A 23,589-nucleotide genomic window follows, 5' to 3' on the forward strand; every position below is an offset into this window, starting at 1 on the left:
CACTTCCTTGATCAGGTTGATGACATAACGGAGCCTAATTTTTTGTCATGTCATCCATGACGCCAATCAAGGCTTGAGGCGAAATGGAATGGATTGTTCTCATCATGATGAGCACCGCTGATATGTATCTCACACGCCATACCCTGCGAGCGGTGCCGCAGCAGATCAAATGACGGCATGGTATGTATCAGTAATTTTGACGATGACCTTGGCAGATCGGAAATATTGAGTGAGGAACCCTTCTTACAAAGTATCTATGACCTGTCGAAGGGAGTAGCACATTTTTCACCTGCCACCAGGTAAGTAGTTATATTATTATTGATGCATTACATGTATGCCTCCTTCAGTGCAACCAGCATCTACTATCTAAACGTTCCATGAACCCCTTCACGAAGGTATAGGTAAGGGTTCCGTCGCTTCCTGAGAAACGACCGACGACGATACTTTTTCCTCAACTTTCCGTATTGGCTCACCCTTGATTACCTTCCTCACTTCGTCTGCTGTGAGAGTCTCGTGCTCAACCAAGGCATGGGCAAGCTATCCAAGCAGATGAGTAGGTGCTGAAGTAATAATTGAGATTTCCATACCCGATGTAACTCCTCCTTCCTCTCTTCCAAGAGCCGTATCACACGTACCTCGGCCAACTGCAGTATGCTAGAATATTCTGGTGAGATATCCACGGTAGCCGTAGTGACACATGCCAGCTCACCTGCGGATTTCTGTGTCGATCTTGTCTCTCGTCGCAGGACTCATACCGTTTTCTGACCCATAGTATACAGGGCCAACCTTCTCCGAGAATCCCCATCTCTGCACGGGAGTTGCCAAAAGAACCCAGTACTGATACCGTCGTGGTGAGCTTACCTTGACCATCATCGTCGCAGTCCGCGTGGCTTTCTGGAGATCACTCGACGCACCACTCGTCAAGCCACCCTCTCCATAAACTTGGCAACGACATCAACTAGCTGTCGCGAAGCAAAACGTGCGGACTTACTCAAGTTCTCCGCTACTCTCCCACCCATACATACATCAATGATTGCCTTGTATTCGGTCTGTGTGACAGAGAACATATCATTTTCTGGCAACTGAGACGTCTGAAAGACATCCATTAATAACGGTTATAAGTCATCGAGTTTCATACGTACGACGCCCAAGGCATGACCGCGTGGAACACAGGTAACCTTGTGCAAAGGCATGGCGCCTTCCGTGTACAGCGCAGCCAGGGCATGCCCACCCTATTTCCGAGGTGAGATCCCCGTATCTCCATGGTGAAAGGATTCGAAAACTGCACCTCATGATAAGCTGTCAGCAGTTTGCTTTTCTCATCGATGTATGCACTCTTCCGCTCAGCTCCCAAAATAATGCGGTCCTGTGAAACGGCTAGATAGGGTCGCCTCGTGGGGTGTTACCGGGTACAAACTTACCTTTGCCCACTCAAAATGTTTGAGGGTAATCTCCTTACATCCTTCCTTAGACGCCTGAATTGCTGCTTGACTGGATACCCGTTAGTCGGGGGTTTCAGGAGGTGATCTAACTTCAGACTGACTTGACCATGTTTTGGAGCTCTGCCCCAGAGAACCCGGGTGTTCCTCTCGCAACGACCATAGGATCGACAGCTGCAATGGGACGTGTTATCCATGAGCAGCGTGTTTTGGAGAACGAAAGTAGCGAACACGCATACATTTGCTAGTGACGACATCCCTCATGAAGTGCGTAAGGAGCTGCACCCGACCACGGATATCAGGGAGGGGAACAGCTATGTGCCGATCAAAGCGCCCAGGGCGCGTGAGAGCACTGTGACAATATTTCTTCGTTAGTTATCCGGTATAGGGTTGTTTGGGAGTGTTACAAACGGATCTAGGCTTTCCGGAAAGTTGGTAGCTGCAATGACGATAACACCCTCAGATTGTTGAAACCCGTCCATCTCCACTAAAAGCTGGTTCAGGGTTTGTTTCATATAGTGCTGATCGCGCTGTGATCTTTTCCCCCCCACAGCATCCAGTTCGTCAATGAAAATTATGGCAGGCTGTCTCTTGCGTGCGGTAGCGAATAGCTCTCTAACGCGTTTCGCCCCAACGCCCACAAACATCTCCTCGAACTCGGACCCTGAAGAGAAGAAGAACGGGACGCCAGCTTCTCCAGCAATGGCTCTTGCCAGCATCGTCTTTCCGGTACCAGGGGGCCCTGTGAGCAGAATGCCTTTGGGGAGCTTACCACCAAGACTGGCAAACGTGGTCGGATCTTTCAAGAATGCGACTACGTCAGCAAGTTCCTGATCAAACATGACGGATCAAGAATGGGTTCTTTGGGCGGGGTAAACAGATCGTACCTGTTTGACCTCATCAACGCCATGCACGTCACTGAATTTGACGGTCTTTTGCTGGAGGGGCTCAAACTCCGCTTGGCGTGGTACAGTTTTCATCAAACCGGAGTTCTCCAAAAGAACGGAAAGAACGACCAAGATAACTAGACAGAAAAAGATTAGCGCGAGGGACAGTAGGGTGTGATTGCTTACAGAAGCCTGACATTGCCGTCAACACCAAGAATCTAACAAGTCGCAAAACGACGGATCCTTTGGCTGATTTGAAAATCTAGATTAGGGAGATAATCATGGGAAGAGTCCTTCGCACTCACGTTCGCTGAGAGTAACGTGGATTGGACTATTACTGCGACCACCGCCTTTGCTCAATGCCTCGATTAGACCCGCCATTGCCGGACTAGCAGTTTGTGTAGAAGATTCGGCAAACGACTTCGTTCGATTCGCAAGTAGTTCGGAGGCTATCATCTGGCTTCGAGTTTGCAGTGTTGGGGATCCGGTCGGCGGTGTAGATGGAGATGGCTGGTCGGCTTGTGCAGGTGCGGGCTCGTGTTGGTCCGGAGAAGCTGGAGAGGTATCCGAGGCAACGTTTGAGTCATTACTAGAAGAGGCTGCTGCTGCTTGTGCAGCACCCAGGATGGAGTCCCTCCTCCGGATGGCAAGGTTTACGGACGATTGGAGACCAGATTCCACCAGTGCAAGAAGATATAATCGAAAGGATGTGTCGGAGTCGATCAACGGCGACCCTGGATTCTGCGTCTCATGTAAGTATGAGGTATATCGTATTTCGCTTATTGTATCGAGTCGAAAGACTCACGGCTTCACACATTCGTTCCCACCGACTCATGATGAGGTCATACCCGGCTTTTGTCTTGGTCGCCGCCAGAGCACGAAAGAGCTCTTCGTGCGCTTGAACGTTGTTCGGGTCTGTATTAGCCTCTGCCTCGAGGCGCGCAATCTCTGCGACGGTATCTGGGGACGGCGTAGCGGTCGGTTTCGACCAGGTGAACCACGACAGAGATCGGCGAATGCATGGTTGCGTCAACGGTGGAATATTAAGTCTAGATGATGATATTGCAGCAGCAGACGAACGCGAGTGCTGCGAGCGTTGTAGGCCTGAGATTAAGGACTGCCCTGCCGTGGGATGTAGACAAGGAGCGGAGAATTGGTGTTGGAGTTGCTGCCGCGCGCCATTGAGCGCGGAGCGTACTGGCGAACTTTAGGTCCGGGTTTAATTGTCAGATAGGATGAGTACGAATAGAGTGGGAAAATCCTACCAGCAAGTGCACGGACATGCACTTGGACGATCTAACGAGTGTTATTAGGTAGACTGACCTGAGGAAGGGCAGCTGACTTGAACGGGAGTTGCGAAAATAACAGGACTTGGTTATGTAAGCAGACTCATCGCCCTGGCCACGATGAGCGACAAGCAAAAAGGCGAGTATCACAGAGCCTTGCCAGACCCCAGAACTCAAACAACGTTCTAGCCATAAGTCGCATTGACGTTTGTTTCGCAGACGTGTAGCACCGCTCTGACGGCGCTTGATGAGCGGGACCGCGAGCGATCAAATCCGGAGACATCTGCTCTGTCGGTTATTTGCAAGGACTTGCACTCGCTCCTTTCGCTCATCTACAACTTATCGACGAAGCTGTCGCTAGCGTTGAACCCGTCGTCTCCGACATACTCGGCTTCTCTGCCTCTCCTGCAAGATCTCGCGAAACATGCATCGGGAGTAGTCTACTGCGTCAGTCTACTGAATGAGGTCCAGTACGGTGCAACCTTCATCAAAGATACGACGAATCTGGTCAAAGGCATTCTAGAATCCTTGCGAGACCTCGTCCAGACCTTCAGTTGACTTGGCTGCTCGTGATCTGCCCTCGACCAGCGGAACGACGGGGGAAGAGTATCTCGCCAGGACAGCGGCGCTGCATGATCTGATCACGACGGCTCAGGGGCCGAATGGTATACCCAACGATAACCGATCGGCGGTCCGACAGCACTGGTCAGTCGATAAGGCAACCCTCGAAGATGGCCTCGCAGAGGTCTCTCGCATGATTGAAGAAGCAGAGCGGGATGATGCAAATCACCCGGCGGAAGAGGATGACTTTGACGACGGATGGGACGAATTGGGTCTCGGAACAAATACCAGTCTGAGCAAGGATGAACTCTCACGTGCTAAAAGTGTACAGTGCTCTCTCTCTTCACGGTTGTCTAATGGCGACGGTTAAGCCCTGCCTCGTTTTGTCTGTCAGGTATACCCCATCTTGCGGCTGACTACTCTCCTGCACAAACGCGTTTTTTTGGACGTGATATCATCGACATGCACCGTTCCTGTCTCCAACGTCGCGTACGATTCTCTCCTCGAACAGTCGCATTCTCTGCTAGAAGCTTCCGACGAACTCGTCGCTACCCTCTATTCCCCGCAAGACCCTGACTCTGTCTGTAAGGAAGTGGCTGCCTTGATGATGGTTGTCGCTGCGCTGTGCACTCGGCTTCAGGCGTTTTTCCCTGTCGACGATGGACTAGATGCACAAGTAAAGCAGCTCAGCGTTCAGGATAGTCTCTCGCCAAAATCTTCGAGGAGTGTCGGCAAGAAGTGGTTCGATACTTGTTTCGATCAAATATCAAGGTTATCGGCCAACTTCATCTCGCCGTCAGACGGATAACATGACACGGACGGATGTCTATTAACTACGCTAATCCATGACTGTACAAAAAAATCAATGAGCAACGGAGTGAGTGTCTCCCTCATCTCTAGACGTCCCTCGATCGTCTCGCCGTCGACGTCTCTCCATCTCCCATTCGTCCCTGAATTTGGCAGCGAGAAAGTTTGGATGGAGAGCGCTGCTATTTTCCCCACGCAGCCGGCGTTCAAAGCGCGCAATCTTCTCTGCCTGTGCTTGGAGATCGAAAGTGATTTTCTATGGGAGATGCTCATTCATTTGGATCTACTGCACGAGTCATGGTTGACATACCGCTTCTTCTGCACGCTTGGCTCGTGCTTCGTCCCTCATCCGGTTTAACTCTTTTCGTCGCTCTTCTTCCTTCTCTCGTCGAGTCAAACTTGACCCAGGCGCGCTGGCCCCCTGCTACTGAGTGAGTTATGGAATGGACGGTCCTGTCTAAATTTACACCTACACCTGGTTTGAACAATTCCGCATAAATGTTAGGTTGACGTAGGTCAAAGTCCTGCGTCCCCGAAAGAGCTGTCTTTCGTTGCTGAATGCTTGGTAATGGGGGCTTCACCGAATCACCGGTTGACGGGGGGAGAGGACCAGATGGCTTGGTTGTAGTGGTGGGATTGCTAGGCGTGGGGGTGGTTCCAACAGCACCTGGCTGTCTTGTCTTGGTTATGGTCGGGAGCTTGCGTCTCTTCGGGACGGGTGGGTTTGCAGCGTCTTTTTCGGTGGCGCCTTGGGTTGCGGTAGTATCTGGCACGGATTTAGAGGAAGCCGAAGGTACGACGGAGGCCGGTTCTTCTTGAGTAGTTGTTTCAGTGTGAGTTGTGGCGGTAGATGCCCTGGGTGTGGAGGACGGAAGAGCAAGCAATTTACGTTCATCCTTGATGAAAATCTCTTTCTCTTTGTGGGTCTTGCCCTTTGCGCTCTTCGGTGGCCCCAGCTTGCCCTTTGCAGCTGTGTTCTTCGAGGAGGTTGCCTTCGTTCTGCCGCGTTTAGATGTAGAATCGACCTCGAGGTTATCGTCATCTAAGTCTGAGGACAGAAAATCGATGTCGACCGGATTATCCTCGATATTCGCATCAGCACCGAAGTCGCCGTCGTCGTCTGAGTGCACAACGTGTTGTTTCGGTTTGGGTGCAGATTTTTTCGTGTTCTTCTTGGGCCGAGTGGGATGTGATAAAGGGGATGTGCCATCGGGAAGGAAACGACTTTCCTCCGTTGGGGTGTCAACGATGTCCACCTGTGAGTCGTCGGTTTCGGCTGTGCGAGCACGCTTGCCTGTGGACGGCTGGAAGCGCGTATCATCTGCCTCCTCGTCCGTCGACGAGACGATGTGACGCTTTGCAGCGGACCTACGTTTGGTCACAGACGGCTATGGTCGTAAATAAGTTGTGAGTGGGCCAAAGTCCTGTAACTAATGAATACCTGAGTGGTGGTGGGGGACATGATGGACTGGTCGGGCACGTGATCAACCCATACCCACTTGTCTCTGTATTAGTCGGATGGCAATTCTGCGTTGGCTGGGTCGGTGCAGACCAGCGGGGACGTGGACGTCGTGGAGGACGTATGGAACTGTGAATGTGTTGGGAAAGGACTACCCAACGGATGCGATGACCAACGTCTCGCCGACCATTCTGTCCAAGCTGTCCGTGCAGCTGCACACGCAGCCAGCCCACCCACTGTCGACGCTGCGCTCGCTCGTCGAGTCGCACTTCCCTGCGTACGCCCATCTGTCCTCCGTCTCGCCCCTCGTCACCCCATACCAGAACTTCGATCTGCTTTCCTTCCCACCTGACCACCCAGGTCGCTCCGTCACAGACAGCTACTACATCAACAAAGATCTCATGCTGCGCACACACACCTCTGCACACGAGGTAGACGTCTTTTCTCGTGGCGAGACAACATGGCTCCTCACTGCAGACGTGTACCGTCGCGACGAAATCGATGCATCACACTATCCCGTGTTTCACCAGACCGAAGGCTGCAGAATCGTCTCCGCAGACGCAGCTGGCATGCAAGAAATACAAGACGATAACGCGCGACTCGAGGATCACCTGCGTCGCTCCCCCATTCTCATTGAAGATGTTCCTCATCTGTCCCCCACCAACCCGTGTCAACCGGCCCACGACCCCAAGCACACCGAACTCATCGCGAAGAACCTGAAACTGTCCCTGAACAGTCTCATTCTCCGTCTCTTTGGTGGGAAGCAGGCCGAAGGCGAGCCCCTTCGCGTACGGTGGATCGAGGCCACGTTCCCTTGGACGACACCGAGCTTCGAAGTCGAAGTCTTTTTTCGTGGAAAATGGCTAGAGATCCTGGGTTGTGGTGTCATTCACCAGGCCACGCTAGACAACTCCAGTGAGTGGTCGACCGATGACGCTGCCCTCTTTCCCATTCTCACTCGTTTTCAGACGTCCCAAACAAGCTAGGCTGGGCATTCGGCCTAGGTCTGGAGCGGATAGCTATGGTGCTTTACTCCATACCGGATATACGCTTGTTCTGGTCTCAGGATCCCCGATTCTTATCTCAGTTCAAGCAGGGCGAAATCAATACTTTCAGACCATATTCGAAATACCCGACTTGCTTCAAAGACGTTAGTTTCTGGTTGCCGACTGATATCACGCTTCACGATAACGATTTCTGTGACCTCGTGAGAGATGTTGCAGGTGATATTGTGGAAAACGTCAAGATAGTGAGCCGACTCGGATTGTGGGGCTAACGCATGATGCTGATACGCAAACAGACCGACACTTACGAGCACCCCAAGTCAAAAAGGAAGAGCATCTGCTATCGAATAAATTATCGTTCCATGGATAGGTATCGTCACCCCCATTTGATCATTACCTCAACCAGCTTATATGGGTCAGGTCACTATCCAATGACGAGACGAACGAACTCCATGCCCAGGTCACGTCGCGCCTCCAGGAGCAGTTCAGAGTCGAGATTCGATGAATTAGATATGCTAGAATATAATGTTATCGTGATGGTGATGCGTGCGTGGTCGTACCAACCCCCCACATGAGAAGCCATCCTAACCGCAAGAATAATGTATCATGACGTATCCTGGGCAACCCCGACTTGGGCTGCACGTAATAACCGGTCCTTGATCATGAAACCGATCTTTTGGCAATCTATTACAGTCCCCGGCTCCTTCTCAGGTATGGGTGCTTGGTAAAGTGCTTCGTGTCGGTTCGGGTCAAACTTTTCGCCCGTGGGGTCGAACGATTTGACACCGTATGTACCAAGGACGGAGAGCAAAAGGCGGTGGGTCATTTGGACACCGTGGTGGAGTTCGACGAGGTAATCCTGGGCAGATTTCTGCGGGGATGTAGGAGGGTCGGAAGGGTTTGGAGGCGGAGACGAGGGAGAATTTAGGTGGGGCGTGGGGACGGACTTGAGAGCAAGGGAAAGGACGTCGACGACCTCGAGGAGATCACCTGCAAAACGCGAGATGGCATAGTCGCGCTGTTGCTCTTTTTCGCGTGCAGCATTGCGCTGAAGGTTGACAAAGTCCGCCTGGAGGTACCGTAGTCGATTCTGGGAGAGGTAGTGGAGTCAACTACACACGCAAAGAAAGAAGAGCGAAGACTGACGGTGAGGTCGACCACCTCGGCTTCCTTTGCCTTCAACTGTTCCAACGGCACCGTCTGAGGTGGGATATCCGTATCCGGTTGCGGTTGGGCATCCTGCACGGGCTGCGACTCAGACAGCTTGTCGTCTGACAAGTGTCTGATGCCCGGCGGCAGGCAACGGAGAGGATGGCCGAGGACCTGTCGCGACGGGCGTGCGAGCGATCTGAACGACAGCAGCGAACGTCTTGCAAGCCCTACTCCGTGCATTTCAGAGGAATAAAAAGCGAAACAAAAAAAAGACTAGTTGCGTGGAGTAGCGGGTGTTACATAAGCGATGGGTGTTCCATTCTCGGCTATGGCTATTCAATCATTATTACTGCATCGGACTCATGTTTGGATGAGCATCAAGCTGCTGGGTCGGACATTTGCTGTCCTATCTTGCGCTCGCGCCCATCTTATTAAAACCGGACGCTCGGCAGCGTTTCACTCTTCCCTTCATACCACCACCATGGCATCTGCAAAGATCATCGACGGCACGGCCATTGCCAAGTATGACCCTCTTTCTCCGGTACTTTTCACTACTATAATCTCCTCAACAGGTCCATCCGCAGCGCGGTCGCGCAAAAGATCAAGTCTTATCAGGCCCAGTACCCTCGATTTCAACCCCAGCTTGTCATCGTCCAAGCCGGTGATCGTCCTGACTCTTCTGTCTATGTCCGCATGAAAGCAAAGGCCGCCGAGGAGGTCGGTATCAAATTCAGACATATTAACATCCCAGAGTCTGCCACTGTCGACGAAGTCGTCTCGCTCGTTAAAAAGCTCAACGATGACAGAGAGATAAGCGGCATACTCGTCCAACTCCCACTCGGTCCTCATGTCGATGCTGACGGTGTCCGCACTGTCACGGAGGCTATCTCCCCTGAGAAAGACGTCGACGGGTAAGTGTGTCCTTTTCTCCGTCGCTGGGAATCCGTGTAACAAACACGCTACTTTCGTTCTCAGTTTCCACGCGTACAACATTGGTCATTTGGCATCCCGCGCAGCCACCCCCCTGTTCGTCCCCTGCACTCCGGCGGCCGTCATTCGTCTTATCGAGCACGCCGGCGTCTCTATCGCTGGAGCCGATACCGTCGTTCTAGGTCGCAGCGACATTGTCGGAAACCCGGTGACTGCACTCTTGAGAAACCGGGACGCCACCGTCACGCAGTGCCATAGTCGCACCAAGAACCTCGAGGAAATCGTGAGTATACTGATTCTTATATTACACGTCGTACCGTCCGACGTATATTTGTCAACTTCCAGGTAAAAGGTGCTGATATTCTCGTCGTCGCCATCGGTCGGCCGGAATTTGTCCGGGGTTCGTGGATCAAACCTGGCGCAGTCGTGATCGACGTCGGTATCAACTCCATCCCAGGTATACAAATATCCATTGATATACGGAGCATCCATAAGTAACCGTTGAGTTGTTAGACGCGTCTAAAAAATCCGGACAACGTCTCGTTGGGGACGTGAATTACTCCGAGGTCATCACCAATGCTTCGCATAGTCACTCCCGTACCAGGTGGTGTAGGGGCCCATGACCGTTGCTTTCCTCATGGAGAACGTCATGACCTCCGCGGTTCGCTTATTCGAGAAGGCTCAGCACCGTACCGTCAAGCCTCTCAAGCTCAACATTCTCGAGAAGGTTCCGAGTGACATCGAAATCGCTAGAGCCCAGACACCTAAGCCGATCACTGAGCTCGCGCAAGAGATCGGCTTGCTTCCTGACGAAATTGAGAGCTATGGCAAGTACAAGGCAAAGATAGAACTCAGCGTCTTGAACCGCATGGCTCACCGCAAGGATGGCAAGTATATCGTTATTTCAGGGTAGGCGTTTCCGATCGAGAGGCGGATATACCAAAGCTAACCTCGTCCCAGCATTACCCCTACACCTCTCGGCGAGGGCAAGTCTACCACTACCATCGGCCTTGCACAAGCCTTGGGTGCGCGCCTTGGACGCTCGGCGTTCGCTTGTGTACGCCAACCAAGTCAAGGACCTACTTTCGGTATCAAGGGCGGTGCCGCTGGCGGTGGATATAGCCAGGTCATCCCTATGGATGAGGTAGAATTACCTGGTCATTCAGTTTCTTCCGCTGATCGAATCCTCTAGTTCAACTTGCACTTGACTGGGGACATTCACGCCGTCACCGCAGCCAATAACTTGCTTGGTAGGTATCTTCGTTGTCGACCGCCGAGCAGTTCGCTAACGATTGTTCAGCTGCTGCCCTCGATGCTCGCATGTTCCACGAAGCCACGCAATCCGACAAAGCCCTGTACAGCCGTCTCGTTCCCTCGAACAAGGGCAAACGCGCGTTCGCACCGTTGATGCTGAAGCGGCTGCAGAAACTCGGCATTGACAAAACTAAGCCCAACGATCTTACGCCCGAAGAGATCAACCGCTTTGCCCGTCTAGATGTTGACCCGGAGACCATCACCTGGAACCGTGTTCTTGACACCAACGACCGTTTCCTTCGTAGGGTCACGCTCGGTCGCAACCCCACTGAACAAGGTCACGAGCGGGAAGCCGGGTTCGACATCGCCGTCGCAAGCGAATGTATGGCAGTGTTGGCCTTGACAACCGACCTCGCAGACATGAGGGAGAGACTAGGCAAGATGGTTGTGGCGACCAGCAAACGGGGAGAGCCAATCACGGCAGACGATCTTGGTGTCGGAGGGGCACTGGCTGTCCTGATGAAGGACACGGTGAAGCCCAACCTGATGCAGACACTCGAGGGCACGCCGGTGTTTGTCCACGCCGGCCCCTTCGCCAACATCGCACACGGAAATTCCTCTATTTTGGCCGACAGGGTAGCTCTCAAGTTGGCGGGCACGGAACCTGGCGAGTCTTCGGACCACGTTGGCTATGTTCTCACAGAGGGTGGATTTGGTGCCGATATGGGGATGGAAAAGTTCTGCGATATCAAGTGCCGTGTAAGCGGCCTCAAGCCAGACGCCGTCGTCATCGTCGCTACCACACGTGCCCTCAAAATGCACGGTGGTGGCCCTGAGGTCACACCTGGCAAACCACTTGCGGATACATATACCAAGGAAAATCTTGTCATTCTCAAGGAGGGATGCAAGAATCTGCAAAGACATATCCAGAATTCACGCAAGTTTGGGCTCAAGGTCATCGTTGGAATCAATAAATTCGCGTAAGACAGCATTTGTATAGCTTACGTTGTTGGCCCTCATCCCGTCCCAAAGATCTGATACCCCTGCCGAGTTGGAGCTTGTGCGCCAGGAGGCACTCGCTACTGGTGCTGATGCTGCCGTCGTCAGCAACCACTGGGCCGAAGGTGGTGCTGGCGCCCGCGCGCTTGCAGAGGCTATCGTCGTCGCCTGCGAAGGAGAGTCTGACTTCAAGTTCCTCTACGATCTCGACCTTTCTATCGAAGAGAAGATTAATACCATATGCAAAGAGATATACCATGCCGCAGGTATAGAACTGAGTGAGCTAGCTCGCAAGCAGGTTGATACATACACTCGCCAAGGCTACGGGAACTTACCCAGTGCGTCATAATTTGTACCGAAAGCTAACCATCCCATTCTTATTCTCCCTCTCCCAAACTTTTTTTAGTTTGCATGGCGAAGACACAATACTCGTTCTCGCATGATCCTTCACTGAAGAATGTACCATCTGGCTTCACAGTCCCCATTCGGGCTGTTAGGTTGTCTGCGGGTGCTGGGTTCTTGTACCCCATTCTCGGCGACATGCAGACGATGCCCGGGCTCGGAACCAGACCAGGTCAATCATCATTTATCACCGATTCTCGTACTGCTAACTCATGAGAAATTTTCACAGGGTTCTGGGAAGTGGGTTTGGATCCGGAGACGGGACATGTCGTCGGACTTTTCTGATGGGCTCACTGATACAGTCGATGGTCGCCAGACTCCACATTAGGGTAACAAGTGATGTACATACTATCATCAACACGGCGTTACAAATTACAGTAAGGTCCTGAACATGGAACTGATTTCTGGTATACATAATTCATGCGCTGGTACGTGTTGGAGTCCTTCGGGTATATGTAATGGGACTGCAAACCACCGAAAACACTGAAACCATCTTCATACCAACACTCATCCCTTACTATCTGCTGCTCAGCCGACTTTGTCGCCATCATGATGTATGCAAAGGAGAATGGCCAAGCATTTGGTGCGAGCCGTGCAAAGAGTACATCCTGACGGTCCAACAACCTACTGACTGACCGCGGAACTGCAGGGTCGTGTGTAGCAGTGGTCTTGAGGTTTACGGTCACGTCCAACCGTGGTTACCGTGTGCAGTACGACCGTCTCACTGTCTTTACTTTCCAGAACACAGAGAATGTGCGTGCTCTTCCATTTGTTTCTGTGGCGTCAACTTGCATCCTTCGAACGTGAACCACCGGAAGCACATCAGTCTACCTCAAGGTACGGTTGAGAAATTTGCGGAGCCTTACGCCTCCGCACGACTCGTTATCACAAGCTAGTAGCTAGCATCCTGGAGCTCATGTGTGACCCGATTTTGTTCTAGCAGTACAGTCCGTAGATGAGAATGAATTAAAATAATGTGTAGTCACCAGCAGCAGCAGTGGAATGTATTATGCAAAGATAGGTTAGATTGCTTGAGAAACTAGCAAGCTGCATACACGTCCCAGATGGATGCCAGCTTTGTCTATTACTTCAAGATCATTAGTGTCAGTCCTCACCGGTACAAAGCTCTTCCGTGGAGTGGAAATGACATGCCTGCAACCTCTGAAAGCCGGTGCCCTGCAGCAGGGTCGGGCAGAGACACTTCGTGTTGCTCGATGACCACCTGTGTTGGCCTTCCATTGTATGGGCCAGGGGGCTTTATGTGAAGTTTGGGGAGGCGTCTGAGGAGGTATCATTTAACTGCTTGCCATACAACGGATATGGTAGCTAAATGTGTACGACCCATACACCACGCCTAGCAAACAGTAATTCACAACCTGTCACCAACATGCTTTCCACCTGGTAGCCTAGCTGGGGCAACAGGGAACGAGGTTGGGATGACTTGCCAAGGCATGCCGGACGAACTGCTCGCGAGGGAACCACTCTCCTGATCGTAAACAATCTTATTCATCGCAGCGTCAACCATGCGATTGTAGGTATTGTGTTCGCTGTCGACGTAACTGAAAGTATTGTTGTTGTCGCCATTGCCGAAGTTTCCTCCAGCGGAGATTGTGAAGTATCCGGCTAGGGCATGAGAAATGAAGCATCGGACAACCCATTGTAAGCATGCACTTACTGGCTAATTGACGTTCGGTGATATCAGAACCAAGAATGAAGGGAGCGGGACTGAGTTGTCTGTTGTATGAATGATCGAAGGATGTAAAGACTAGTACAGCATTTTAGCAGACTCAATATTTCCAACCCAGCACGAAAGAACGTACATGTTATGGAAGTATCTGTGACGTCCAAGTAAGTCATGTTGATGAACAATGAGTACTCAAAGTTGTCGACCATGACAGGAACACCGTTGTGAGTTGATTTTACAGAGCCAGAGGATATTTGTGCGACGTTCTACACGGCCGCCGGATATAAAAGAAGGTCTGCCCACGATTAGGAAACACTTACTTGGGTATTGGTGTCGTTCAAGTAATACTGCGTATTAGTGTAATCCAGATTCTGCTCGAAAACGACGCGATTCGACTGTCCGCTCCCGCTGACCACGATTGATTCAATGTAGATCTGGCGCTGAGCATTTACAGTAACGTTGACATTGTTTACATCTGTACTCCCATAGGTCTGCGTGGTCGCATACGGCTGGGTATTGTAGGTGATCATTTGGCCCGTGGTACGCTTTCCGGAGGCGTCCGTGACAACTTGAAGCAGCCCCGAGACGTACCAGTTGGGGTTAATGGTGTGGTCGGCCTCAGCAGAGACTACGTCAATTGTAACGTTGTGCGGAAGACCGTCCGCGAAGACAGGAGCGAACGGAGTCAGATCGAGAAAATAAGTCGGGAGGTCGATTGCGCCATAGGCCGTGATCGGCTTCCACACAGCTGGATTGATACCGCCGGTGAAAATGACGGCATACGGGAAAGCGACTCCTGCGAGCTGTCCATCCACGAGCAAACGCACTTCGCGGAAAGGCCCTCCACCGTAAGTAGTCCCGGAAGGTAAATCGTCAATGTACTCGTTAGCCGTGTTGTAGTACTGTATGCACAGCCGATGTCAGGAAAAGGTATTTAAAAAAAACCATGTTATCCTACCCAAAACTCTTCCTGCCCGTTCCCGGAGGCATAAAGTTCCGCGTAAATCTCGACGGTATTTTGAGGGAGCGTAACGTTTAGCTATAAGGGGGATTTCCTATGGTGGGTAACTCGTTGACAAGAAACACGAGCCAGCTTACGGAAAACGCAGGGGGAACGGACGCGTCGTTGGCCAGTGTATCAGACATGGTAGAGATTGGAACAATCAAGTTTGACTGCCCTGCGGTAGGGTAGTCTTCCGAGGCCGCATAGAAGGTCGCATACAAAGTTGCTTTGAAGACGTAAAAGGTTAGGGACACAATTCATAAAAGAGGGAGGAACACACTGGCGTATTCCCCTGTTAAGTTGCTATTGACAATATTATCAAGCTCAAGAAGGAATGTTCCTGGTTTTGCAAAGAGTGGAATGTAGCGCGCAACATCCTTGGTATACGTCCAAATGATGCCATTGGGTGTAGGGCTCGGGGGTTGAAGTGCGCCAGACTGTTTGGAGGATGCCAGTCAATGGCGCCACAGACACAAATGGGAGACTCAACGCGCACTTTCTGTGTTCTGGAAAGTGAAGACACCGAGGCGGTCGTACTGCGTACCGTTGGACGTGACCGCAAAGTTCAAGGTCACCGCTGCCCACGACCCTGCGGTTCCGCAGTCATTCGGTGGGCTGTCAGACCGTCAGGGTGTGCTCTTCGCACGAAAGAGCTCGAAATGCATGCACTCAGCCTCACCTATACGACACAATTTCCGGACTGCCGCCAATATATCAGTAACGAAGGAGAATTACATGATCTGGACTCACTCGTAGTAGGAGTTGCCGAACGTGCGCCTGCAAACCGATTCGCTCAGCAGGCCACGTCGAGACGCATGACACTGTCAACATACTCTAGGATCTTTATGGTGCACGTCTTCGCGTCACTGGGGACCGGCGGTGGCTGAGCGACCTGAAAGTCGACGAGAACCTGTGTACCGATGAGGGGGACCACTGCCAACACCGCTTCGATGAATTTCCATCCCGATAGCATCGCGTCGGGCAGGGAGAAATAGAGGGACACGATTCACGAAGTACTGCTAATCGGCTCCCACTTCACAGGCGGATATGTGGATCATCCGTTGGGAAAATATTGTTCGTTGTCTTCTCACTAGGTTACAACCGTTCCTTGACTACATGTGCCACCGTGTAAGTCGGTGCCATCAGCTGGTGTCGCCATGTTCACTTGGACCTCACCTTACACTATGGACAGAATAAGAGGAAAGGATTCTCCGCAATGCGATTGTGAATCATAACAAGACTGATGATGCAGGTATGATACACTAAGTTCAGAAAGAAATTGCCATTAAACCTCTAGCGCACCTCACCCTCCTCCCCCCATTTAGAGCTCATGGTTAAATATGTCAACCGTCGTTTGTCCGCCATCCGTTATTACTTGGCCATTGCCATCCCTTCGTTCGTAGTTACCACCACTCGGATCTTCTGGCATCTCCATCTCCACTGATCCGTTTCTCTGTGAAAAAGTATCACCGTCAGCAACAGTTGAACGATTCCTAGATGTCTTCTTCTTCTTCTTCTTCCGGGGTGCAGGAGCTGTGTAGGCATCCTCTGTTCGTGCCCATCTATCCTTCTTCTTTTTCTTCTTCAATACTCCCTCCCCTGGTCCAGAGAACGCATCGTTAAAGTTGGTAGGATAACGCCATCTACCGCCACCTGATTCAGGCGTGCCGTCACGCCCTTCGCCGTAGAAGGATTCATCTTCGGGTCTCCACAGTCCTTTCGCATTGGTGGAGGGTTGCATAGAACTCTCCGTTGAGGAACGAGATGGCCCAACCTGACCATCCTCCAAAGGTTGCCCCTCGAAAGTTGATTCAGGATTTCGGTCGTTATACCTGTGCGACCACTCCGATCGCTTTTTGTGGCGTTCGAAGGTAGAAGTATCTACGAGGCCAAAGCGCTGAGCCCATTTTGGCGTACGCCGATGGTTCTTGTTGTTCCGGACGTTCTACAACACATATGACATTCATGCGGAGGACACCACGAAGAGATGAGACACAACATACCTGTATGTAGAAGTTATGTACATGGCCTATAGGGAAACATGAATCATGTGCGGTTTCATATTGTCGGATAAAGCCCCACCAGGAATGTAGCCAGCAATAGTCAATACTAAGTTGATCCAAAAGTCCTTTCCAATCCCGAACCTCGCTGCGACGGCTGAAAACGCAGGCGTCAATCGAGCAGATGGTAATCGACGAACAGGAGACACACCAAGCGGTGGGAAGAGCGTCCCCATGATAAAGAGAAGTACGGCGTATCCATGGTAGCGCTTGACCTTTGGCTTCGCTGGCTTGTTTATGGTCGTGGGCATGGTTGACTGCGTCAAAGATACATGGACAAGCACTGGTTATATTAGTGGAGAGCGACGAGGCAGTACCTGGTCATCGGCTACTCACGTGACCTGATCTTGTTCCAAGTGTCTGTGTTGTGTCATACTCGAAACAGGCCTGCTGTATCCAACCTCACTGCTATTCAAGCAGCGTGCTGCACGCCGGTAGGTACATGACGTGTGCAATGGTTGTCGCTCACGTCTTGTTTCTTTGATTGGCAGACATATCGCAACCGCGCTCCCTGCCGCTCGGTGGGCACTTGATCATGGGGATGGAACCCGTTGAGCATGAACCCGTGCTCAACATTTCAGATGTCGTTCACGACGACACTTTAGGTTCAGAAGATGACTTGATCCACGATGATGACACGCTCGATGTTTCCGACGCTTCGAAGTCTCCGCAGCGTGCCCTTCTTAGCTCCTCCCCCGACACTGACCAATTCTCCGTTGAGATGTTAGAGCGCGAAATTGCAACCCTTCTCCATCAGAATGCAACTGCAGCCTCTGCAGCGTTGCTAAGCGCAGCGGAGCAGCAGCGACGAGCACAAAATCCTGGGCGAGAAGACAGGGAGCATACAGAACAAGTTCAAGGAGCCACACGGGACGCCAGTCATGAGAACGGCCACAACACTGGTATCCGAAGTACTTCAGACATTGAGCTTAACTTGACCGGAATAGCTGCCATGTTGCAAGCTGCGCAGGCACACGCAGCATCTAAAGGGCGTCACACGGAAGCTTCAGGAGACTATGGATTGGATGCGACAAAGGGGCAACGCACGACACGTAACGCCCCTGCTTTCCATTCGCTTACCGCAGAGGAAAACGATGGCCATGTAGTAGACAGTGTCCGAGAGAGCGATGACGAAGACCTTGACTTGTTGTACCCTGCAGCGACACCGGGTGATCGCAATGGATACGACTCTGAGCGGGAACGATCTCCCTCGCTCCGTGGACATACAGAGCGTTCCACTCCAGATCGACGTTCCCCAACTCCAGGGGAGTTTGATGACATTAATGATATACTATATCATCTCTCATCGCATTTCGAAGCAGACTCAGAGTCTGATCCTACACCCGGTCGCCCACGTCCATCCTTGAGGAAAAGTACATCCCCCATTTCTCGCTCACGCGATGGTTCTAGCTTGCCTTCTTCCTCGTCACGTGTCACGCAACGATCATCTAGACCGGATCGGCCGAGCGTCCAATCCACAGCATCCCCGTCCCGCAAGAACGGTTCAGAAAATAAAAAACAGAAGAGGAGAGAAAGAGAGAAAGAAATTGAGAGGGAAAGAGAAGCGGAGAAGGAGAAAACATCCAGCTTGCACACATGCCAAGAGCCTCATTGCCATAAGTCTTTTACCCGCCGCAGTGATCTTGCGCGGCATACGAGGATACACACTGGCGAGCGACCATTCGTCTGTCAATACAATGCCTGCGGGAAGACATTCATTCAAGTTCGTTCCTCCATCCTTCAAAGAAAGCGCTGTGGAAGGACTCACGTATCGACAGAGGTCGGCGTTGCATGTGCATCAACGAGTGCACACAGGCGAGAAGCCACACTCATGCGAATACCAGGGGTGTAACAAAACCTTTGGTGACTCGAGTAGTCTCGCACGACATCGACGCACGCACACCGGGAAACGACCTTACCAATGCGAGGACCCAGAATGCGACAAGACATTTACCCGCCGGACCACCCTCACACAACATATGCGAACTCACGATCCCTCATGGGAACCAGATCCTGGTGTGTGAGTAAACTCGGTTTTTCTTGTAGTTTATCATGGCTACTCAAGGTTACTTTATTTAAATCCAGTAAATATTATCTGAAAGCAAAGAAACCGAGGGTTTCTGGAATGGACGATCCAGACCTGGAGGAGTTTGACCGTGCGTTATCTGAATTGATCTCGCAGGCTAGCAGTACAAACAGATCGGGGGAAGGTACCGGATCCGAGGAAACACTGGAGGCAAGGGTGGCTTGTATCAGTGCGGAGATCGCTGCTGCTATTGCGCATGCATCTTCACGAACTCTTAGTGAAGACGATGACGGAGACAGGTATGGAATAGGGGGCATTGTGCCCAAAACGAGCGGAATCAGGGGTAGTACTACTGAGGGCAGGCGAGCTGGTGGCAGTGGTGGGAATTGGGAAGATGACGACGATGATAGTGATACGTTTCCTATTCCACTACGTACACGGAAGGGCAAGGAGTCGGCCTCGGTTGTCGGGACCAAACGGAAGAGATAACATTGAACACCTCCGTATACATAGCTTTCTATTCATACGCTAGAACACACTAATGTTAAGTACATAGCCGATTCCTCCCTATGCAAAGGACCATCGTGGGAAGAGGCTGCACCCCGATAAGACTGATCTCCCGTCAGTCACCATTGGTGGTCCGATCCGTTGCCATCCGTTTCTACCCGTACCACCACGCACACCATAGGTTATATAAGTGAGTACTTAGCCTCGATCGCTACCCGTGATTACGCTTTTCTCAGGATTCAGTAGCCGTGTCACTGTCAGGCTAATGTCGACCGCGAGCGAGGAACCCCCCAGCACTGATCTCATTACGTTGACGAGGTGATTCGATTACATATGTGAGGTATATGACCCAACTGACCATTCACAGACATGTGCTGCACGACCAGCTGCGGCTGGGTGCTGACGCGACCGGCGATCTGACCTTGTTACTTACTGCCATCCAAGTAACGTCAAAATTCATCGCAACCAACGTCCGGAAAGCGCGTCTCATTAACCTGTAAGTGCTGCGCGTCTGCTCCGCAAGCTGCACCATTCATTAACTTCTTTTTCCGTAATGGCACGCAGCGTTGGCCTTGCCGGGGAGACGAACGTACAGGGAGAGGATCAGAAGAAGCTGGACGTGCTTTCGAATGACATCATGGTTAACGCGCTACGCGCGTCCGGAAAGACTGCCGTGCTCGTCTCGGAGGAGCTCGAAAATGCTATCATTATTGAGGAGCGCTACAAGGGCAAGTATTGCGTCGTCTTCGATCCTCTCGACGGTAGCAGCAACATCGACGCTGGTGTGAACATTGGTACCATTTTTGGGATTTACAAAATCGTATGCAACTTTTCGTTCTTTTCTCCGTGCTTGCATCTTGAACTCATTTGTGAGAACGCAGAAACCGGATTCGAAAGGATCGTTGGAGGACGTCTTGAGGCCCGGGAAAGAAATGGTTGCTGCTGGATACACTATGTCAGTCGGTCATATTAGCCCCTATCCCGCCGGATCTTTCTCTCTGACCGACAGATCCATATCTATATATACAGGTACGGTTCATCTGCGAACTTGGTACTCTCGACAGGGTCGGGAGTTAATGGGTACACCCTCGACGCCGCACTTGGGGAATTCATTCTCACTCATCCTGACGTACGTGTCAACCATTTCTCTGGTAGAACAGTTTTCGTACTAACGTCATAATATATTTTGCCACAGATCACAATCCCGCCACGGGGTAAGATTTACTCGTTCAACGAGGGCAATTCGATGTACTTTCACCCGCCTGTGACCGCTTACTTGAACTCCATAAAATACCCGAAGACGGGCTCACCCTACTCGGCGCGGTACATCGGCTCCATGGTGGCGGACGTGCACCGGACGTTGCTGTACGGCGGTATTTTCGGGTACCCCGATGACAAGAAGAGTAAGTCAGGTAAACTCCGGATGCTGTATGAGGCGTTCCCGATGGCATTCTTGACTGAGCAGGTGGGTGTTATGTGATGATCCCTGTGCAGAGACTTCGGTGTTGATGCGAAAAATCCCTGCAACAATAGGCCGGAGGTCTTGCTACGACCGGAACCAAACGCATACTCGACCTCGTTCCGAAAAGCATCCATGAGCGATGCCCCGTATTCCTTGGAAGCAGGGATGATGTCCTAGACTTGATGAAGTTCTATGCTGCACAGAACTCGACAGTTTAGCCTTGGGATTCAGAAGCACACGAAGAAACGGAGGACGATTACTTTCTGTAATTAAAGGTGTATTAATACTTGTAGGGCAAAAAAAGTCGCTCGACTTCTCGGTATGAAGGCATGTATATAGCACTGGACGTGCCACGTACTTGGCGGAAACGATGGGCAAGTCTGGGCCGTCTTGTGTTGTTGCGCTCGGCAGAGTGGCTGGAGGCCCCGTGGGGTTAATCCTTGGCCTATAATAGTCCAGTGCTATCAATCCGTGCAATTGTTATCGATGCCAGACCGTGGGGCATACTGCATAGATTATACATACATATTCCTGACTAGTACGTCACAAGGTGCGGGGGACGAAGGCAGCCCCCGCAGTGATCGAATTCTAAAGGGATCGCGGTCCATGGATGCTCCCACGAGAAGACCTGTCAAGGGACAGACATAGATAAGACTGACATTCCGATACAGTGCTTTAAATCCCGTTTGAAGTTATGTGCGCCGCATCGCACTTTGTCGGACGACGAGCTGATGGGGCCAAAGCCAGTTAGCAGCTTACAGCAAATGAGCGCCCGGATTGAACGACCCTGTAACAAACCATAAGGGTCCTTTCCAGGTACAATATTAGTGTGGGCCTTCCTTGGAGTGGGGACAACAAGGGACTGCGGTTGACGTGGGAGTTTGATCAGGAGCTGTCAGTCCTGGGGTTCATTAATCATGTCTTACATATCTGTCTACTTGTGTAAGTAGAGCCCGATCGGTGGCAACAGTTCATGTCCGAATCAGCTGTCCTCTCTTGAGCCAACGAATCAAAATCGGTCCAATATAGGGAGGGGCTGGGTCTCCCAATAGTTTGATCGAGAGATAACGAACCGTCCATCTTTGTCGGTAGTGCCAGTGGATTGGGCACTTCACCCATTCATAGCCTGGCACGTGGCCGGCACGCTGTCCACCAAACGAGTAGTGGGCTAATCTTTATTGAGCGTAGTGCAGAGAGTAGGCATTACACAGGAACGCCGATGGGCTCATTTAAGCGCAGAGTGTCCACAGTGTGCGATCTATGGCAAGGTTGGGGGTTGCATAGAGCAAGTAGAGCATCATACATAACATAATAATACACTCTTGTTGTCAACTCGCCTCCTGCCGATAGTCGCTGTTGAACGTATTTCCGTCGAACTTTCTATCCACCCCGATAGCACAACGCGATAATAGACTGATCACCAACTTCAGTGATCCTGCTGCGTTTGGTGAAAGTAGTGAAATCAAGAACGGGGGGCGCGGCTGGCGGGTTGCAGTGTCAACGTCGCGTTCTGAGATGCACATGTGGCCGTGTTGTGCTTACCCCCAACTTGTGGCTGGTCCTGAGCGTCTTTTCGACACGTCGTCTACTTCTGTTGCTGCTGCGGTTGTTGAGTAGCACCAGCGCCGGTGACACCGACGACTAAACCCTTTAACCAGCCGTTCTCACGGCGAAGTCCCTCGCACTCGCGTTCGAGCTCGAGGACGCGATCCTCGAGTTCCTTTGCACGACGCTCCAGCGCAGCCTCCCGTTCCTTTTTCTTTAGACGGAAACGAGCACTGGCTGCGGTATTGCGGCGGCGTTTATCCTCCGCTGCTGCGAACACCTGAGAAGTGGTTTCAGTTTGAGTGGTAGAAGTAGCTGGTGAGGCAGGGTCCTGAGGTGACTGGGCGGCGGAGACGTCGGAGTGGTCACTACCCAGGGACTGACTTTTGGCAGTGCGGGGGCGCTTGGCTGGTGGCTGAGGGACGGGTACGGAGATCGGGACGGGAGCCGGAGGTGGTTGAACTGGCACTTGGACGGCAGCTGGTTGCGCAGGAACGGCAGCAGGAGGGGGTGGAACGGGGTAGTTCACACCATGGGCAGTCTGCAGAGCGATAAGCTGTGCCAATGAAGGGATGACGGAGAACTGGGAAGGGGCTGCGTTGTTTTGTTGTGGCACAGGAGCCGGAGCAGGGGGCAAGACGAATGGATTGGCGCCAAAGCTTGCCAGCAATGAATTGATGTCGAAGGGGGGTACGGCAGCGGCAGAACGAGGGGTGGGTGGGTGGTCGTGGTTATCTTGGAAGGAGATGTCGAGGGGAGGGGGTGACTGATTGTCGTCGTCGCGGTCCTCCTCTGATGAAGAAGGCTTGTTCCTGTGTCTGTGGTGAGGGTCGTCTGTGCTGTCGAAGGTGAGGTTGGTCCACAGGTCCAGGTGGGCAGAGAAGTCGGGGAAGGGGGAGGTGAGGGTGTCTTGGAGATCGGCGTGTGGAGGCTCCTGTGCTGCGTGGACGACGTTGAGGCCTTGCAGGTTTGCCATCGACGACTCAGAGTCAGACGGGTGCGATGCTGAGGTGGAATGCCAGAATATATGATAAGATTTTGATTTTTTTTTTTTTCCCTCAGAGGGAGATCGAGTGACTAAGCCTGTCCGATCATCTCCGACAAAAGGTACATGAGGTCTAT

At 51.9% G+C, this 23,589-nt stretch overlaps 11 protein-coding genes across 11 annotated transcripts; 5 read left to right on the forward strand and 6 right to left on the reverse strand.

Moving 5' to 3' along the window:
- Nucleotides 1-282: 282 nt before the first annotated feature.
- On the reverse strand, nt 283-3,508 carry F5J12DRAFT_959589 (ATP-dependent metallopeptidase Hfl; the record flags this gene model as incomplete). Its single annotated transcript, XM_051749915.1, has 16 exons — nt 283-537; nt 588-654; nt 710-807; nt 862-941; nt 992-1,091; nt 1,143-1,232; nt 1,289-1,366; nt 1,422-1,491; nt 1,544-1,613; nt 1,679-1,791; nt 1,851-2,269; nt 2,327-2,463; nt 2,513-2,575; nt 2,632-3,067; nt 3,132-3,413; nt 3,467-3,508. The coding sequence occupies 16 exons, from the start codon at nt 3,506-3,508 to the stop codon at nt 388-390; spliced, it is 2,295 nt and encodes a 764-aa protein (XP_051603441.1). The 3' UTR covers nt 283-387.
- Nucleotides 3,509-3,732: 224 nt separating this feature from the next.
- Nucleotides 3,733-4,981, forward strand: F5J12DRAFT_903374 (uncharacterized protein; the record flags this gene model as incomplete). Its single annotated transcript, XM_051748394.1, has 4 exons — nt 3,733-3,755; nt 3,840-4,165; nt 4,218-4,498; nt 4,568-4,981. 4 exons carry the CDS (start codon nt 3,733-3,735, stop codon nt 4,979-4,981), a joined length of 1,044 nt encoding a protein of 347 aa, XP_051603442.1.
- A 27-nt stretch (nt 4,982-5,008) lies between these two features.
- F5J12DRAFT_377593 (uncharacterized protein) lies at nt 5,009-6,459 on the reverse strand. Its single transcript, XM_051739116.1, has 4 exons — nt 6,422-6,459; nt 5,454-6,368; nt 5,291-5,401; nt 5,009-5,236 (listed from the first exon to the last, which is right to left on the reverse strand). The coding sequence occupies exons 1-4, from the start codon at nt 6,440-6,442 to the stop codon at nt 5,036-5,038; spliced, it is 1,248 nt and encodes a 415-aa protein (XP_051603443.1). The 5' UTR covers nt 6,443-6,459; the 3' UTR covers nt 5,009-5,035.
- On the forward strand, nt 6,454-8,158 carry F5J12DRAFT_377630 (uncharacterized protein). The gene is made up of 4 exons (XM_051739118.1): nt 6,454-7,354; nt 7,408-7,688; nt 7,740-7,813; nt 7,864-8,158. Exons 1-4 carry the CDS (start codon nt 6,499-6,501, stop codon nt 7,946-7,948), a joined length of 1,296 nt encoding a protein of 431 aa, XP_051603444.1. The 5' UTR covers nt 6,454-6,498; the 3' UTR covers nt 7,949-8,158.
- On the reverse strand, nt 7,793-8,943 carry F5J12DRAFT_805207 (GrpE-domain-containing protein). The gene is made up of 2 exons (XM_051744526.1): nt 8,590-8,943; nt 7,793-8,533 (listed from the first exon to the last, which is right to left on the reverse strand). Exons 1-2 carry the CDS (start codon nt 8,833-8,835, stop codon nt 8,048-8,050), a joined length of 732 nt encoding a protein of 243 aa, XP_051603445.1. The 5' UTR covers nt 8,836-8,943; the 3' UTR covers nt 7,793-8,047.
- On the forward strand, nt 8,938-12,656 carry F5J12DRAFT_805210 (formate--tetrahydrofolate ligase-domain-containing protein). The gene is given in 12 exon segments (XM_051744527.1): nt 8,938-9,117; nt 9,168-9,506; nt 9,571-9,808; nt 9,871-9,982; nt 10,039-10,091; nt 10,139-10,434; nt 10,486-10,669; nt 10,718-10,775; nt 10,826-11,759; nt 11,812-12,116; nt 12,185-12,396; nt 12,410-12,656. 11 exon segments carry the CDS (start codon nt 8,966-8,968, stop codon nt 12,394-12,396), a joined length of 2,883 nt encoding a protein of 960 aa, XP_051603446.1. The 5' UTR covers nt 8,938-8,965; the 3' UTR covers nt 12,410-12,656.
- An 893-nt stretch (nt 12,657-13,549) lies between these two features.
- On the reverse strand, nt 13,550-15,840 carry F5J12DRAFT_903378 (peptide N-acetyl-beta-D-glucosaminyl asparaginase amidase A-domain-containing protein; the record flags this gene model as incomplete). Its single annotated transcript, XM_051748395.1, has 12 exons — nt 13,550-13,620; nt 13,645-13,803; nt 13,856-13,945; nt 14,001-14,130; nt 14,185-14,766; nt 14,823-14,903; nt 14,963-15,093; nt 15,148-15,304; nt 15,389-15,482; nt 15,547-15,567; nt 15,618-15,644; nt 15,701-15,840. The coding sequence occupies 12 exons, from the start codon at nt 15,838-15,840 to the stop codon at nt 13,550-13,552; spliced, it is 1,683 nt and encodes a 560-aa protein (XP_051603447.1).
- Nucleotides 15,841-16,188: 348 nt separating this feature from the next.
- Nucleotides 16,189-17,178, reverse strand: F5J12DRAFT_903379 (uncharacterized protein; the record flags this gene model as incomplete). The annotated part of the gene is made up of 4 exons (XM_051748396.1): nt 16,189-16,812; nt 16,871-16,896; nt 16,950-17,024; nt 17,079-17,178. The coding sequence occupies 4 exons, from the start codon at nt 17,176-17,178 to the stop codon at nt 16,189-16,191; spliced, it is 825 nt and encodes a 274-aa protein (XP_051603448.1).
- Nucleotides 17,179-17,270: 92 nt separating this feature from the next.
- On the forward strand, nt 17,271-19,555 carry F5J12DRAFT_378494 (uncharacterized protein). Its single transcript, XM_051739121.1, has 5 exons — nt 17,271-17,361; nt 17,419-18,650; nt 18,706-18,947; nt 19,013-19,456; nt 19,510-19,555. Exons 2-4 carry the CDS (start codon nt 17,463-17,465, stop codon nt 19,440-19,442), a joined length of 1,860 nt encoding a protein of 619 aa, XP_051603449.1. The 5' UTR covers nt 17,271-17,361; nt 17,419-17,462; the 3' UTR covers nt 19,443-19,456; nt 19,510-19,555.
- A 29-nt stretch (nt 19,556-19,584) lies between these two features.
- On the forward strand, nt 19,585-21,274 carry F5J12DRAFT_378305 (fructose-1,6-bisphosphatase class 1/Sedoheputulose-1,7-bisphosphatase). Its single transcript, XM_051739119.1, has 7 exons — nt 19,585-19,778; nt 19,828-19,956; nt 20,025-20,280; nt 20,342-20,415; nt 20,490-20,589; nt 20,656-20,925; nt 20,994-21,274. Exons 1-7 carry the CDS (start codon nt 19,726-19,728, stop codon nt 21,138-21,140), a joined length of 1,029 nt encoding a protein of 342 aa, XP_051603450.1. The 5' UTR covers nt 19,585-19,725; the 3' UTR covers nt 21,141-21,274.
- Nucleotides 21,275-22,507: 1,233 nt separating this feature from the next.
- Nucleotides 22,508-23,443, reverse strand: F5J12DRAFT_780082 (uncharacterized protein; the record flags this gene model as incomplete). Its single annotated transcript, XM_051742452.1, has 1 exon — nt 22,508-23,443. One exon carries the CDS (start codon nt 23,441-23,443, stop codon nt 22,508-22,510), a length of 936 nt encoding a protein of 311 aa, XP_051603451.1.
- Nucleotides 23,444-23,589: the final 146 nt, after the last annotated feature.

Source organism: Pisolithus orientalis (genome assembly GCF_024613125.1).
Source record: "Pisolithus orientalis strain OTSU chromosome Unknown F5J12scaffold_4, whole genome shotgun sequence".
Lineage (NCBI taxonomy): Eukaryota > Fungi > Basidiomycota > Agaricomycetes > Boletales > Pisolithaceae > Pisolithus > Pisolithus orientalis.